This window comes from Tympanuchus pallidicinctus, unplaced genomic scaffold (assembly GCF_026119805.1).
Source record: "Tympanuchus pallidicinctus isolate F22 unplaced genomic scaffold, pur_lepc_1.0 scaffold1, whole genome shotgun sequence".
NCBI lineage: Eukaryota > Metazoa > Chordata > Aves > Galliformes > Phasianidae > Tympanuchus > Tympanuchus pallidicinctus.
Window position 1 is genome coordinate 52,161,477 of NW_026294618.1, and position 16,287 is coordinate 52,177,763.

Genomic DNA, 16,287 nt, shown 5'->3' on the forward strand with positions numbered 1-16,287 from the left:
GCAAAGTCTGGCCCCAAAGTCTGGATTTAAACACCATGTTCCCTGTGAGTATCTCTAAGTAGACACGAGTAAATTCCTTGTAACAATGCATACCAACAGAACAAATAAAAAGACTCCCCAAGGATTTATTTTTGAGTTCACTCACAGTACATACTAAATACTGAAACTCGGACCATCAGAGCTTAACTCCAGCATAATATGTAATAACTCTATTTCATTCCCGACAGAATCACCTACGAGAAAGAACCCAGCTGGACACGGCTGACTGATCTTTCTCTAAATCATGGAAATAAGTTCACATTACTTCTTTGTTCAGATGCCTTGTTTGTGAAATTTATGGCAATTTTTTTCCCCCTAGGAATACACTTACTGTCCAGAGAAGTTTTTGGTACTGAATCATAAAACGCATGACATTTGCTGTTCCAGCTGCCATAGCAAACTCGCTCTGTTCAATACTCTTTGAGCCAAGCCCTTGAAATGTGAAAAGGTTTGGGGCCATCACCATCGCAACATTGTTTAGTGTCATTTTGTTTTTCTCTCGATGATCTATTACCCTTTGAAGGAACTCGAGTAGTACCTGAAATTACAGCAGAATTTAAAGCTCAGCTTTGCACATGAAAAAGTTAGATTGAAACAAGATGTTACATGTTCTTGGAAAAATGTCATTATTCCTAACAAAGCCACATTAAAAACAAGAAGTGTGGATATGCTTCTTCAGAAGACTGCAGTACAAGTATTCTTTATAGAACAAAGTAAATAATTCTTGTTAATAATATTTTCAAAAGCAATTAAGTCACGCTAAAGCTCTGTACAATGAGGTTTTCCAAAAGACTTCTTATGTTGGTGTGTAAGTAGCATTTCCCATATGCTTTTGAAAACACTACTGTTGTTTTTTCTTAAAATGAAAGTGAATACAGTAATGCCAGCTGTCATTGGAGTGTCTAGTTCCATGAGGTACAGGAATAGTGAGAAAACCACTGAATTGTGAATGACAAGTGGCCAGCTACAAACTGTCAATCTTCAATAAACTCAGTTCCAGATATTTGTAACTCTACTCAGGAATCCTCCTCCGTCCTTCCACACATTAACTCAAAAAAGAAAATACATTTAAACAATGAAAACAAATTGAATCTTTTTGGCTATGGTAGAATATGTTCTGTATCCCCCAGAAATCCTTCAAATTCACTTTTGATAATAAAAATTTTAATAGTAAATATTTTCTGAAAGCGATTTCTGATAGTTCTGCTACAGAAGGACATGCTGAAATTGGAAGTTTCTATGAGTGATGTGATGCAAATAACAGTAGGAAGCATCAATTTGTTATTTATGTAGTAGAAACAAAAGACAAAGGTAAAAGTAGGAAATAAAAACAGAAAGATAAATTCATTTCATAAAAGCAGACAATAATGTGCAGGATTCTAGTACATTTTATTTTTTTGCCCTGCAAATAATGACTGCTACAGCTAAAAAAAAATAGGTAAGAAACTTGTAAGAGAAGAGGTCATTCACTGAAAAATTATTATTGCAGTCTCCTGGAAAAAATTCAAGTCATACTCTTAAAGTCATTTGGGTGAAATTAGGGTCCTAAGTCATGTCTTTTTCTGAAGTTCTGTCAAATATGAAAAAAAGAATCCTTAGTTTCAGCATTAAATTTGAACAGAAAAAAAAAAAAAGTTGAAAGTCAACAGTATTCATTCAGTGAATTCACAGAAACAGGCAAAATACACACAGGAAAAAATGTATTGGCAATTCTAACCTTCAGTGTGTCTCTGTTTGCTTCAGGTAGAAGGATAACCAAAAGATTCAAAGCTTGCAGCTGCTGTTTCTTCCTTGGAAGTTCTGCCAGTGAAACAAAAGAACTTCAGTATTTTAAAATTGTCATTTGTCCTTTTCAGAAAGCATGATTTTAAAGTGGAAACATCTTATAAAATGCTGAATGCATGCACATGGCTTGTTGTCATGGTGTGACAAAGGACTGGCAAATCCTTCTTTTCCGATTTTCTTCCAAACACTCTTGTGTGATTCAGTTGATGTATGACTCAACTGTCTTTTGGCAGCATTTTTCAGAGTCTTGTGATTTTCTATTTTGCAATGTTAAAAGAGAAAACTAGCTGGCTAATGGTTCCTCCCTTTTTGAGCCTCTGCCTAAAATTTCAAGAGTATGCTGAAAGCCTCATTCACAGTTTCTCTGATTGCCTGAACAGTTACACTGTCTCCCAAGTCACCCCCGCAAGACACCAGCAACACGAGTAGCAACAGCTGGAGTGGCAAACCAAGTGGGTATAAAGCCAACAGCAAAGAAGCAGAATACTTATGTACAGCAGGGAGCATCATAGCAAACATAGCATGGCTCCTAAATTCTGGCAGTGTGGAACAGTGAAGAGCCCCAACTCTCTCGGGTTTGTCACTTGTGATAAATTTCCTCCTGTCATACTTTAGGGCCTTCCCAGCAGATTCCTAATGAATCAGTCCATACATAACAAAAGCAAAGAAAGACCTGCATCTGACACAGCTTAACAGATCTGGTTTTGTGCATTCCAATGAGATTCCAACAAAACTGCTACTTCAAATATATTTTGTTCAAAACAATTTGGGAGATACAGAAAAAAAGAAAAGGAAAAAAAAAAAGTTAATCCATGATATAAAAAACAGCTTGTGACTATTTTCTTCCATAGTAAAAATAAATGATACAAATAAAAGAATGGTAAATTATACAGTCTTTTAAAACATGGAAACAGGGACAACAGTGTACTTGCCTGCTTAGAAAGACATACATTAAAAGTAAGAACTCAATAGCAAAACAATTATGATTTATTACTTAAATCAAGGTTTTCCATCTGTTCACCCAAATAATGTTCTAGTTTTAGTTCTGTCAGTCACTTAACAAAATAAATTGTTTTAATTAAGTCATTTAAATATTTAAATAGTAAAAAGTCTAACCTCGCTATTTAAATGCATGATCATGAAAAATACCGTTTACTGTCCCAAAGATGGCCCTTTTTTCTCTACTACCTAATCTTACTGTACTCAACCAATATAAAGGCAGACAATTAAATAATTGTAGTCCACAAAGTGTTAAGTAATTTTTAATAATAATAATAAGTTAAGTCATTTTTAATAATATCAAATTATTTGACTGCATGCATTTTGCATCCTGTCATCTGAATATTTTCTGGATAAGTAAAACCACAAAAGGCTTGAAGACAGTCAGAAGTGGCAAGCAGAAACCATCCTGGCTCTGAACCTTATCTGTTAATTGGAACAACCTTAGGAACTGCTAGCTGTCAGCATCATCTGAAAGTATTCTGGTCTGCTTTAACCTGCTGCTCAGTGCTGCAAAATCAACACCGCTGTGTAACAGGCTTAAGCTCCAGTCCCCTACTCACATCAATTGAAGGTCTATGCACTTGAAAAAATCTTCTAACCTGGAGAGTGGAACTGCCCAGAGTTTTGAAGAATAACTGCCTGTCTGCTTGACCATGGGAATTATCTGATCACTTAGAAATCACTTAGAAATCACTTAGAAATATCACTTAGAAATAAGCCATCATCACTGAGCCCATAAAAAAGCAGGAATAATTTGTCTGAAACGAACACCCCTGTGTTGGTGTACGTGGACTCTCACTCCTGATTCACTGTCACAAACTGTCTGCTTTCTTTATGTTACAGCAGGTATGCTTGCTGTCTTGGTGACCAGTTGGAAAGGAGGATGTTTTCACATGAACTTGCTGATCAAGTTAGCAGTTTTGACAATTCTGTTGTAACTTCTCCTACGGCAAATGGATAAAATACTCTCCATGTGCCATGCTAAACAGTACACATTACCATTTCTTGGATTTTGTGCAGAGCTATTACATCTTTGCTGTTGTCTTCCTTTAAACAGAGATTATAAACGTCCCCCTTGAGGTGTTTAAGACCAGGCTGGATGGGGCTCTTGGCAACCTGGTCTAGTGCCTGATCTAGTGGTTTGCAACCCTGTCTGTGGCAGGGGGGTTGGAACTTGACAATCCTTGAGGTCCCTTCTAATCCAAGCCATTCCATGATTCTATGAAACAAATATTATTCATAAACTGATACCGCCTTACACAACTTTCTTTTAACTCCTTTATAATTCCTAAAGGCCACTAGAAACATAACAAAAAGCAATACTGTGCTTTCACTTTACAAGTAAACTATTAAAGTAGATGTTCAATGAAAAATATTACTTTGCTAATGTTTATTAGCAAAGATACAGTTTTTATCTGATTATAAGTAATATTTGTGATTTGTTTTCTTTCACATATTCTTACAGAAAATGCTAGTTATGGTAGAGAAACGATTCTCTACACTGTATTATTTCTTTGCAACCGAAATGGAAAGGACACTACTCACTCTGTACATCTTGGAAAGCTTTGAGATATTCTACAGTTAGGAGAGGTTGAGGCAGTTCACGGATGAAGAGTTTTAAAAGACTTGCTGCATCATGTTGCTTTACATTTTCCCAGTTGAAAGTCCCTTCATAAAATTTTGCTTCTAATTCTTGGCAAAGGCTCTGCAAGGCAGTAGATACAGACAGCATCAATAACACTTGCCTGCTAGAAGTAATGCATTGTACACATAACGCTTTCCTTCCTTTGAAAGGGGTAAAGAAAGAAAGAAAAGAAACATCTGAAATATAGATTAACTCCATCTGCTGCTGATCTTTTGCTACAAATAGATTTGCAAAGAAAATGTGAACATTCAGGTTGATATAAAAATTGGATGTTCTCAACTGTCCTCCAGAGAGATCTTCTGTCTCCATAGATTGTGTACAAGGGTCAGTGGTGCTAAGATACTAACTCAGACGTCTAAAGTCATGCGGATATCATTTTCTTCCCATCAAGAACAAAATCAGCCTTTAGAAATAGATGAAAATTTTCCTGCTGAGACTCACCACCTTCTACATCCAAATTCAAACTAAATCAGCATAGTTAATGCAGTATTAAAAAACTAGATAAAATGAATTGTTTTATCTGAAGGGCAAGAACAGAAATGTCAACTACACATCCTAATGGACCTATGCTTAGGTTTTAAAGTAAAAATATTTAACTATGGGATATCATAAATATGCAATGCATTATCTTAATTATAACTATAAAAATAATAGCAAAATAAAATAGCAAAATATTTTCTTCCAATCATCTGTGCCATTTTATAAAACAATGTAAAAAGGATTTGTTTTATTTTTCAATAGGAGAAAAACAGTTTAACGAAATTAGAGATAATATAGGTCCTTCAGTATGCTGAGTTATTTTTTTTTCTACGAAGGTTTCCATTTAAGTAAGTAAAAGAATGTAACATTTTTTTCTAACAAAATAATTACTTAATTCAAAGAAGAAGTTTCCGCAAATAGGCAAAAATTTAATGAAGGAAAAATAATTAATGATCTTCTTCCTAAGAAACTGTATTAATTTTATAAAGATTAAGGAATAAACAAACAAAATCATCTCAAAGTAATTCCATTAGGCAGAACTAATGTAGAGTGGAAAAGAAAGAATGAAGGAAATATATTTTTAAAAAATCTTAGTTACTGATAAATAAACAAAGCCAGTTTCCATAATATTCCCTTCCTTCAGTTTCCAGTGAACCAGCTGCTGGACAAAGTTCGACATGATAGAGGCTGGCAGGCTTCTTTGGACAGCTGAATCCACTTAAATTATCTTTTAGCATTTAAGACCGTCTTTTTAACACATGGACTCTTGGCATGAATCATACTGTGTATTTAGTTTCCCTCACTAAGGAAAACACTGGGGAAGAGTCTGTGTGTAATTGGCACCCACTCTGTGAAGTGTCAGTGTGTGTGAACGGATGTGCCTAACAAGGATGTGTTCAGAGAGCTAAGAAGTTAGTTTGCTGTTCATAAAAAAAAATCTGAAAGATTCTTCAACACACGCTGCCTGCCTTGCTCTGTAATGTAGGTTAAGTCTAGCTATTAAAGCAAGCTCACAATGCCAGAAAAAAAACTTCCTCCTGGGGTACAAGACTGTGTATAAACTGTTCAGATGATTAAGCTGGTTCAGGGAAAAAAGCAAGAGGCTAGAAAGCTTGTGCCAAGAATTAATGAGATTTTGGCACAACTCAATTTGAAACATAGCTTTGACTCTGCTTCCAACTTGAACTTTCCCCAAAACTACACTGGATCAAACCATCAGCCTCCTGGCTAATATAACTCATTTTTCTTTCTGAAAAGACTTTTTTTTTCAGTTTTTGAAGATTATTATTATTTTAATAATAATCTGGCCTCAAAATATATTTCTGTAACAAAAGAGGGAGATCAAATAAGCTTTTAGGGGTGCTAAAAATCTACATAATGTTTTACCTTTACTCTTGTTGCAACTCCTGGTATTCTAAGAAGTCCTTCTGTCTCCAGAGTTGACTCTTCTATCTGGGAAATCAACTGTCAAACACAAACCAAACTGCATAAATTAAGATGTCAATTAAAAATTACTGGTAGATGGTTCTAATATATTGGAGCCTTTATGTATGTACGTGTGTGGTACAAATAGATAACGTATGAGCACACAAATGCACAGTTCAGAAATGGATTAGAGTTGTTGTAGATGTAGAATAATATCTTTAATATGGTTCTTGTCCCTTCTATGAATACTTCTAAAGAGTTTGTCTCTTTTATTAAAAATAAAACTATCTATAGACCTCCTTCATGTGCTAAAATGGTTATCTCACAAATACTCTTCTTTTCGACTTCGCCAGAGGACATCCAAGTACTTTTACATGGTACTGAGATCTACTGGAATGCACCAGTAATAATTCACAGTTCTTATAAATTGCAGACTAGTTGCAACAAACAAAAGCAAACTATTAATTTACCTCAAAATATGTGTGATACAAAGCAAAGTATCAAGTTTACTAAATTCATAGAATCAAAGAATCATTAAGGTTGAGAAATACTTCTAGTATCATCTAGTCCAACTGCCCAGTTATCACCAATGTTGCCCACTAAACCACATTCCCCAGTACCACATCTATTAAATAAATAAGTAAATAAATTAATAACTGATAAATTAGTAAGTAAACCTGCAAATAAAAGTTACTGTAACTTTGACTAGAGTAATATATTGTAAGCTATGCTACAGAGAGAAAATAAATTCAAGACAAAATGTTATTGATTGTCATTTGCAGGTAGGGAATAAGTTGACTTGCTTGTGCTTATTTACCTTTTGAAAAATCAGTGGGATCTTGGTGCCTGGCACCTTCTTCTGATCCTGTTCCAGTAAAACTGACAGTGGGACACCAAACAAGCCACAGTCTGAAGAATAAAGCAAAGGAAACTGAGATATTATCTGTATCTGTTCCTACACATGCGATGATGGCACAAAACCATACTTTGAAAACAGTAAGCTTATTCAATACATTCATAGTGTTTGTTCAAAGTGTTTGAATGCTTTTATTGAGTTATTACAAAAAGCATTTTGGTTAAAGTGACTCATTCATCTCTTCCTTCAGTCATAAATCAGGACTTCTCTGTTTTGACTTCTGTCATCTGCATGTTCTGCAGTACAGCGAAGCAAATTGTGTAAATGAACCACTTGCATGGTTCTAGTTTATAGAGTGATTCTGATGATGACCATGGAATGCACATCTTCATGCATTCAGGGTAAGATAATATAGAAAAGATGCAAAAGACATGAGTAAAATATCCAGAAATTTGGCTACAAAAACAAAACAGATGTCGTTATCATCCAGAGTTACTCTCAACGTCTCTCCATAAGAGTTTTGAAAAAAGAGATTTTCAACCCTTCATGTAGTTTTGCATTATACAAAACCATCATGATAGAATGATTAGCACCTTTCCAAAGTTGGTTTTTATTTTGTTGTTGTTTTTTTTTTTAAGAAGAAAAATATCATTAAGTCTGGGTTAGAAAATGGCCTTTAAAAGGTGCTAAGGTTGCACAAATAAAAAATAAAATATCATTTAGTCTCTAGTTAATGTATTCTTCATGCAAAATTATATTAGTCTTGAAATAGATAGGACCCCATTTGTTTTATCGTCCATGTAAATGGAAGAGAACGACTTCTGAAAGCTATACTCGCCAATACTAACCCAAAGCCTGTTGCCAAAGAATTTCTCAGCAAAAGGTACAGATAGCTGCTGCATGTGCAATTTTTGTGAAGCAGCATATAATCTTACATGTAGCTAAAAGCTGCTCATGCTACTATCAAGCACAGAGCAGCAGCTGTAATTACTAAAAAGATGACAGCTCTTGAAGAAGTGTGATACATATATCAAAGAAACATAATTTGAAACACCACATCAAGGAGTTCTTCTCTATCAGAGCAAAAGGTCTACCATTAAAATACATAGACTCATATATACATCCAATACTCTACTCCACAGTTATATCATCTTGAAGATTTTGTCAATAATGAAAGTTTCTACTGAGATGAAATTGAAGAAACCAACTGTAGGGGGGCAATAAAAAGGCAGCAGCACAGCATTGCACAGAAGAATCACATTTTCATCATCTTTATGTACTCAAACACAAACCACAGCCAGTAGATTGATACTGTATCAATCATTCAGGCAAACAACACTTCCTGAGTGAAGAGGAGGGGATCAGGTAGAGCAACAAGGCACTGAAATAATTACACTGAAGAGCAGATCTATAGGCAAGGAAATCTGACATGTCATTGTCTTTATCCTACACATTTCTAATTCATCTTTTTTAATCTGATGAAAAATAAGGCTTTTAATCAATGCAATACTTTTCACAACTGCTTGTCAGTTAAACAAAGTTATTTAGGTAACTTTGTACCAATTGCACCAATTTGCACCAATGTACTCAACAGTAAGATTTGCTAAGAAGGACCAATTAAAACTAAGACCCAAAGTACATGAAAGTGTTTGTCTCTTTCTGTGTATTAATCACAAGCACTTCTACAAGAAGAAAATACCTTTAGAGGATCAAGGTCTCATACATGTTTCTGTTTATGACATTTGCTCTTTTCTACTACCAGAAAGTCAAGATTGTATTCTGAAGAATATATCGTACCTTGCTATATATATCTCAAGACTCTGTTGCCTTTAATTATTTAAAGCGAGCTATTGCACTGTCATACTAACTGAACCTTGAGAACAGGGTTTTGGCCAAAGCAAGCTTGTGATTAACTGTTAACACATTTCAAGCTCTTGTAAAACATTTAGTGGAAGCCAGAAATACAGAAAGCAAACAAAGCACTGAAAATCTCTAGCATCTTGAAATTAGTTTTCATGCGTCCTAAGTCCCCAAGAAAAGCACTGTGATAATATATACATACATACTCCATTGTCTTGTAGAGCAAAATGGTAGGTTGCAAATGTCTTAAAATCCTTTGCAAACACCTCTCTCATACAGAATCACAGAATGGCCAGGGTTAGAAGGAATCTCAAGGATCATGAGCCTCCAACCTCCCTGCCACATGCAGGGCCACCAACCTCTCCATTTAATACTAGAGACCAGGCTGCCCAGGGCCCCATTCAATCTGGCCTTGAACATCTCTAGGGATGGGGAATCCACAACCTCTCTGGGCAGCCTGTTCCTGAACCTCACCATGCTCTCTGTAAAGAATTTTCCCCAATATCCAAATCTTTCACTTTGTATGTTGCACTGTGACCTTAGGAAATACCAAATGGGCACAGCTTTGCGACCCAGGAAAGTCTGTGCCAGACATAATAGGAAAGCAGATGATAATGGTTGCCAGCATCTTCAACCAAGATCAAGAAAAGCAAAAAATCAGGAAGGACTTGCATAGTACCTACCTTCATGAGGGCAGGAATGACAAAATGCACATACATCTGTCCTCATGGAGAATATACAATCTCATAGAAACTTTTGTGCAGCCACTCCTGTACAATATGCTAGTAAGGGGAAGGTCCCCCTTCCTCGCTGCTTGGTTATCTGCTCATTTCCAGCCTGAGTTTTAACTTTATACAGAGAGCACAGTCTCTAGAGTGACTATGTGCATGAATTTGCCTAAAATGTGCCCTGAGTTAAGATGCATAATTAAATGCTGCTCAGTATCTGTTACTATTTATCAATTAAATACAAATTTTATGCTAGAAAATCATAAATAACTAGATACATTTGTTTCATTAGATTAAAATCCATTTGTTTCAGTGTATGAAACAGTAACTTACCTTTGGTTTTGATTTTTGCAGCTTTTTGTTGCTTGAATTCTGTCCCAAGTACATCATAGAGAGCAGTCAATTCAATCAGTGCTAAAGAATAGACTTTCTTCATGTCCTGAGGGGCCAGGTCACCAATCTTTGTGGTTCCTGTTTTGTCCTTTGGCAGTCTAAAATTCTAAAGGCAGAGATTTGCAGCATAACAACAATTCAAGTCATAACAAATTACTTTGCTCAAAGGCTTCAGAGCACAACCTTTCATCATGAAGCCTGCTGCTACTAATGGAAACATGGAGGAATCCCCTAAATAGTTTGCGAAGCAGACAAGCTTTAAATCATAGGAGGATTTATGTTGCTAGTAACTTCTGGAGGTCATCTAATCTAACTGCACACTCAAAGCAAGGCTAAATTCAAAATATGATCAGCTTGCTCCAATTATTGTCTGAATGAATTTTGAAATCCTTCAGTAAGAGAAATTCCACAATCTCTGAGAGCAGCTGCTTTGGTGCTTAACATGCTCATGGAGAGTTGTTTTCTTTACAAAATGGGATTTTCCTTGTTATCACTTGTATCCACTGCCTCATGTCCTTTCACAGTGCATTTCCAGTCTGGCTTTGTCTTGCTGTAATTTACACTGGTTTCCACAGTTGCCCATTAACAATCCTATGCATGTACAATTGGCATAGAAATCCCCCTGTGCTTATTCAATCAAAATAACATATTTGACTATCATACAAATAAGAATAAAAGGCTTTCCTTCTTACAGAAGGGGGAACCATAATTATGGATCATGTATATTGAAATAACTTCTGTACACTCAGAAGCTGCAGTTGGAGAGGAATATAAAGAAATGTGTTCAGAAGGACATTCCTAATCCACAGAGTTTTTTAACACCACCTTTCATCAGCAGGCTTCTAAGTTATACTATTTCCCATGCCTGCTATTAGTAGCATACATGACTCGAAGCAGGAAGGCTGACAAGATTTCCTCTCCATTTGGAAAGAACAAATATACTCCAGAATAATTTTCTCATTCTTTACAGACCCAGCGATAGCACATCTGATTTGATTTGGTGGCCATGATGCATGGCTACAATTGTACATACTTAAAGTGTACATAAATACAATTTACAAATTGTAGATAGATAGTCAGTTCTCTCCTGCCTTGAGGTTTCATTGACTTGCATAATCATAAATGTTTAAAAATAGCTGCCAATGATGAAGGTGCAACAAATCAAACTGTAGCTTTTAAAACAGGTAATTCCCTTCCTTTTCTATCATTTTGCCACTCCTTTCATCACTGAATTAGAAATCCCCTATCACAAGCATTGAGCAATCTTTCATAAGCTGAGCTAATATATAGCTAAATCATGTAGTACTCATGTAAATAAGTAAATATAAGTAAGCTAAACCATTATAAGCTGCATTACGGAAGTGTGACTCAAACACTTTAGAATCCGTTTCCAAATATCTGTTAGTGTCTGATGTATAATGTTTAAATTAGAATAAATAGGGTAATTACAATTTGAAGAACTGCATGTTTATTTGATTGAAATTAAGTGTTTGAAGAAATGAAACATTATTACTTCAGCCACCACATTTATTCAGATGTGTTTGGATACACTGCTAGACAAAAGAGATGTTCTTCACACCAGTCATTAGTTTTCAGGTCATACGTAACTGCATGTTCACAAAATGTTAGGCAAAGAGAGGTCCTTAGAAATACCTGAGGATCAATGACAAAACATCCTGAAGGATCTTATTTTGTTTCTATTTAGATACTTTCAGAATTAGTCTGTTTTACTGAGTTGGAAGGTAAAACTGAGTAAAAAGTAATCCTTAGCTCCCTGCCACTTCACTTCAGACTTTTATAGACCACACTGTTCTTCATTTTCATTCTCCATCTATCTCTACAAGATAGCTACACAAGGTTTCCACAGGCATCCAATAACTCCTATTAATTGACAAAAGATATTACCATTACAGAGATAGAGCATCTCACCTTGGATAACAGGACAAAGAGCTGTAAACAAATGAAATAAGGACACAGGTTGTGTACAATTACGCCACTATTACAGCTTAACATTACTACTCCATTATTTTGAACACATAAAGTGAGTTCTGCTAGAATGACAAGGACATACATGATGGTATAAAATAGTAATTTCCATGTTACTGAGAATACTATTCACAAAAATCTTGAGGTTTATCCCCATAAAGCTAGATCAAACAATATTCTTTTAAACCTAATTCACTCAGTGTCAGATAAATATCATTCAAACAGTACTATTCACCAATGAAAACAATGATGGCAATAAATAGGAAACATACCGTGCGGAGAGTATCGCCCCCTCCATCCTTATACATTTTGCCTAGTGAGTTGTCTTTGAGATTAGCTGCCTGTTCTGCAAAAGGTATCTCCAAATTGATGTCAGTCTCTGAAAATGGCATGTCTTCAAGCGGGCTCTTCTGCTCATTAGTTCCAAGACTGAACTTCAGATCTGAAAACAGAGTAGAAAAAATAACAATCAACAGCAGCAGAGCTGAGCATCACTCAACACATGAAAAAAAGGTAGAAAGTAGTTCTAAGCAAGAGATCAACATCTACTTGCAAATGCACTTATTCCTGCATTTTTCTGCCAGTTGAAAATGGAGACAGAACTTTATAAGAAGAGCCCTGTAGATTTTCTAGAATAATTCTGCCAAGGCACGTGACCTTTCTATTATGAAAAAATAAAGGAATCCACTTCAAAGAAACAGCAGATTACCAAGATCTTCCAGAGCCAAATAGTTCTGGCATCAGAATTTTTTTGCCATGGAACACTTTCCAGACACAAAGACTGTAACACCTTGTAAGCAAAAGAGCAACTTTTTTTTTTTTTTTTTTTTTTTTTTTTTTTTTTTTTTATTTGCAGTAATTTCAGAAGCAAAACAGAAATTTTATTCTACAACCCAAAACTTTAACATCACAGAATTACAAAACGTGTGAGGTTGGCAAAGACCTCTGCATTATTTGGTCCAACCCCTGTTCGAGTTGGGGCATTCACAGTAGGCTACCCAAACCAATGTCCAGGCAGTTTGTTTTTTTAAGATCTCTGAGGAAGGAACCCCACTGGCCAACATGCACTAGTGCTTGGTCACATGCACCATAAAGAAGTGCTTCCTGATGTTCACAGGAAAACTCATCTGTTACAGTTCATGCTCACTGCCTCTTGTCCGGGCACTGAGAGCCACTGAAAAGAGCCAGTGCTGAGTAAAGGGAAAGAATCATCTTCCTTGGACTCCTGGCAGCACTCCTCCTAGTGCAGCCCAGGATACCATTGGCCTTAATTGCCACAAGAGCCTATTACTGGCTCACGTTTAACTTGTCCACCAGGATCACCTTTATGCACAGATGCTTTCAGCTGGGCAGTGCCCAGTATGTGCTGATGCATGGGGATGTTCCTCCCAAGTTGCAAGACTCTTCACTTTCCTCTCATCTCTCCAGTACATCAAGATCCTCTGCAGGGCAGCACGTCCCCCTGGCATATCAGCCACACTCTCTAATCTCGTGTCACAGAATCACAGAATTGTAGGGGTTGAAAGGGACCTCCAGAGATCATTGAGTCCAACCCCCCTGCCAAAGCAGGTTCCCTACAGCAGGTCGCACAGGTAGGCATCCAGGGCATCATATGCAGATTTGTTGAATGTACACTCTTCTCATCATCCAGACTATTAATGAAGTTATTACATAGGACTGGATACAGTACTGACGCCTGGAGTACAACGCTAGTGACTGACCTCCAATCTGGTTTCATGCTTCTGATCATCTCTTCTGAAACCAGCCAGTTTCCAATCCATATCAATTTCTGCTCAACCATCTCATGCATCTGCAAGCAATATCTGAGAATAATGGAGGCTACACAGACATTCCTTTCCTCACGTCTAAGTCTAAATTCATCAAAACTGCCTAGACACGATACTGGGAAGGACTAAATACAGAATAACCACATTACTTCTCTTTCTCTGTTCCTTATGCCTCAGTTGAACACTAGACAAATTTGGAATAATTTTTGCTTAAAACAAAAAAAAAAAAGGAAGAAATTAGAGAGGCAGTTCTGATTTTAGAGAGAGAAGTCCACTTCTACTACTACTGAACTTCAGTCTGAATTTTAAAAATATCAGAAAGAAGCAAGAGGAAAACTATTGCAATTAACATTATTTAATACAAAGCACCAAAATAATTTAACCAGAGAAAAATTTCAATCTCTCCAGCATCACTTGTGATGTAATGCTTCTCAAAGGTCACCAGGGTGACCTTTGCCAGGGTGAAATTCGTCCTACAAGGCATTCCAAGTGCTTTGAAGTACTTGTGTTTAATTTCAAACTTTTCTAAAACCAGAGAAAGTGGAAGCAAATTAATACTGCTCACTTCAATAAGACCATGCTTCTGACACTGGCTCCTACCCACAAGGTTCTGTTTCCTGTTCAAATATAACATACAACAAGTACAGAAAGAGAGGGAAGGAAACATACATGAGCTGAGGAGAACTATCAGCAGTGCATATGCTCTCATATATGAATATAGTATAACTAACAGATTTCTTTATGCCACTGTGGGAAATTTTTTGTATGGCCTAGGATAATCATGCTAAACAAACACAGAAAATCTCCAGAGAATAGTTATAGCTACAGCAACATCTGACGTGAAGCAGCGGAAAGGCTGTGGCTAGGCTGATTTAGGGAAAAGGCACTGGGGAAGTGTTGCTCTAAACTGATATTTTCAGTGGCCTGCTAAAAAGCCGAGTTGCAATCATGCAACCCAAACAACATATGAAGCATCAAGTTTAAAAAGAACATGTAACAATTTTTTTTCTGAATCATATCTGCATTTAATTGAAAGATGACTATAAAACATGACTTGTCACTGCTATGCTTTAGAGTGAATCCTGAACACTACCTCCAACTTCTAGGGCCAAACTCAGCAGACAGGCAAATGGGTGAAGCCACCAATAGCCACTACACGGTAGGACACAGTGTTTAATGCAACCACTCCCACTTCAATTTCATTGACCTAGAGCTGAGACAGTTCCAGAAAAAGCAGTTGAACTTGAGTTAAAATGTTTGACTCTACTTACAGCCAAGCAATGCTGTGAGAAGAAGAATAAAACATTTCCAGATTTTACTGGTTGTATATTACCAGATTCTCTTTTCAGAGTGGCAACTACTCACTTTTGATGGACTCTGAAAGTCTCCTGAGGCATATGCTAAAGATTAAGCTGATTGTGAAACTAGAGCTACTGCTTTCAGTAAACAGACATATGAGACCTCAGTACCAAACATATTCTAGGTCAAATTCTTCCCCCCTGGCTTCAATCTCTGGCTCTATGTGCATATGCCTACATACACCATGTAAATTGTTTAATGCATCCAAACGGAAGGAAAATTTTCCCTGTCCACCCAAGACTTTTGTCATGCTAATGTAGCCTATATGTGACCTACATACATCCTATCAGCATGAGACAAATCTGATGATCTGACATTAACAAACAATAAAGCAGTAGCTCTTATTTCAGTCCTCAGGTACCAAGGCACACTTCAAAGAAGATGCCTTGGTAACAGCACACACATTTTAAAAAAGTCTGAGACTGCTGCTGTTGTGGGGAGTTTCTTATTGATTGTATTGTATTGTTTCTATTGTGCACTTATTAACTAGGAAGCAGCTGTAGGAGGAAGCAGCTTCAGAATTCTGTCAAGCTGCCAACTGCATGTAGTATTTCAGGAAAGAAATGCAAGTGCGATACAGAAAATGTAAATACTGTCCATGAGAATGTGGTGAATATTTTAAATCAGACTGCACTGCATCCTTTCCTTGGTTCACAATGCTGTTTAAACACTACATAAAATTATGTGAATTCTTCAGGAATGGGATGGAGTGTTGGGATTTCTTTTTAATCAAGATGTGAAAAAAAATCAGAAGTGTCAACCTTGCTATTTACTTATTTTGACAGACAATCTAAAGTATACCTCAATAGTGCTATACTTTTAAGTCCTAATTGATAAATGGAATGGCTGAAATAAAACATTTATCTGTAATGCTAATTCATAGCTGACTTTTAATAAAAAGTTCTAAAAGCTCACAATCTTTTCTCTAAATCTCTAGCACTC

The 16,287-nt window shown here is 36.4% G+C and overlaps 1 protein-coding gene across 4 annotated transcripts in view; it reads right to left on the reverse strand.

Annotated features, from left to right (window-relative positions):
* The window catches only part of ARHGAP18 (Rho GTPase activating protein 18), an 84,753-nt gene that overhangs the window by 11,827 nt on the left and 56,639 nt on the right, over positions 1 to 16,287 (reverse strand). For all 4 annotated transcript variants that reach the window (XR_008203551.1, XM_052671395.1, XM_052671390.1 and 1 more), the window contains exons 5-11: positions 12,472 to 12,641; positions 10,154 to 10,319; positions 7,194 to 7,285; positions 6,338 to 6,415; positions 4,372 to 4,531; positions 1,757 to 1,839; positions 371 to 577 (exon numbers count right to left, since the gene is read on the reverse strand). Coding sequence is in view for 3 of the 4 variants with exons in the window: in XM_052671395.1 (XP_052527355.1) it covers positions 371 to 577; positions 1,757 to 1,839; positions 4,372 to 4,531; positions 6,338 to 6,415; positions 7,194 to 7,285; positions 10,154 to 10,319; positions 12,472 to 12,641 (956 nt within the window). In the remaining variant the exon portion in view is untranslated. The remainder of the gene's footprint in view (positions 1 to 370; positions 578 to 1,756; positions 1,840 to 4,371; positions 4,532 to 6,337; positions 6,416 to 7,193; positions 7,286 to 10,153; positions 10,320 to 12,471; positions 12,642 to 16,287) is intronic.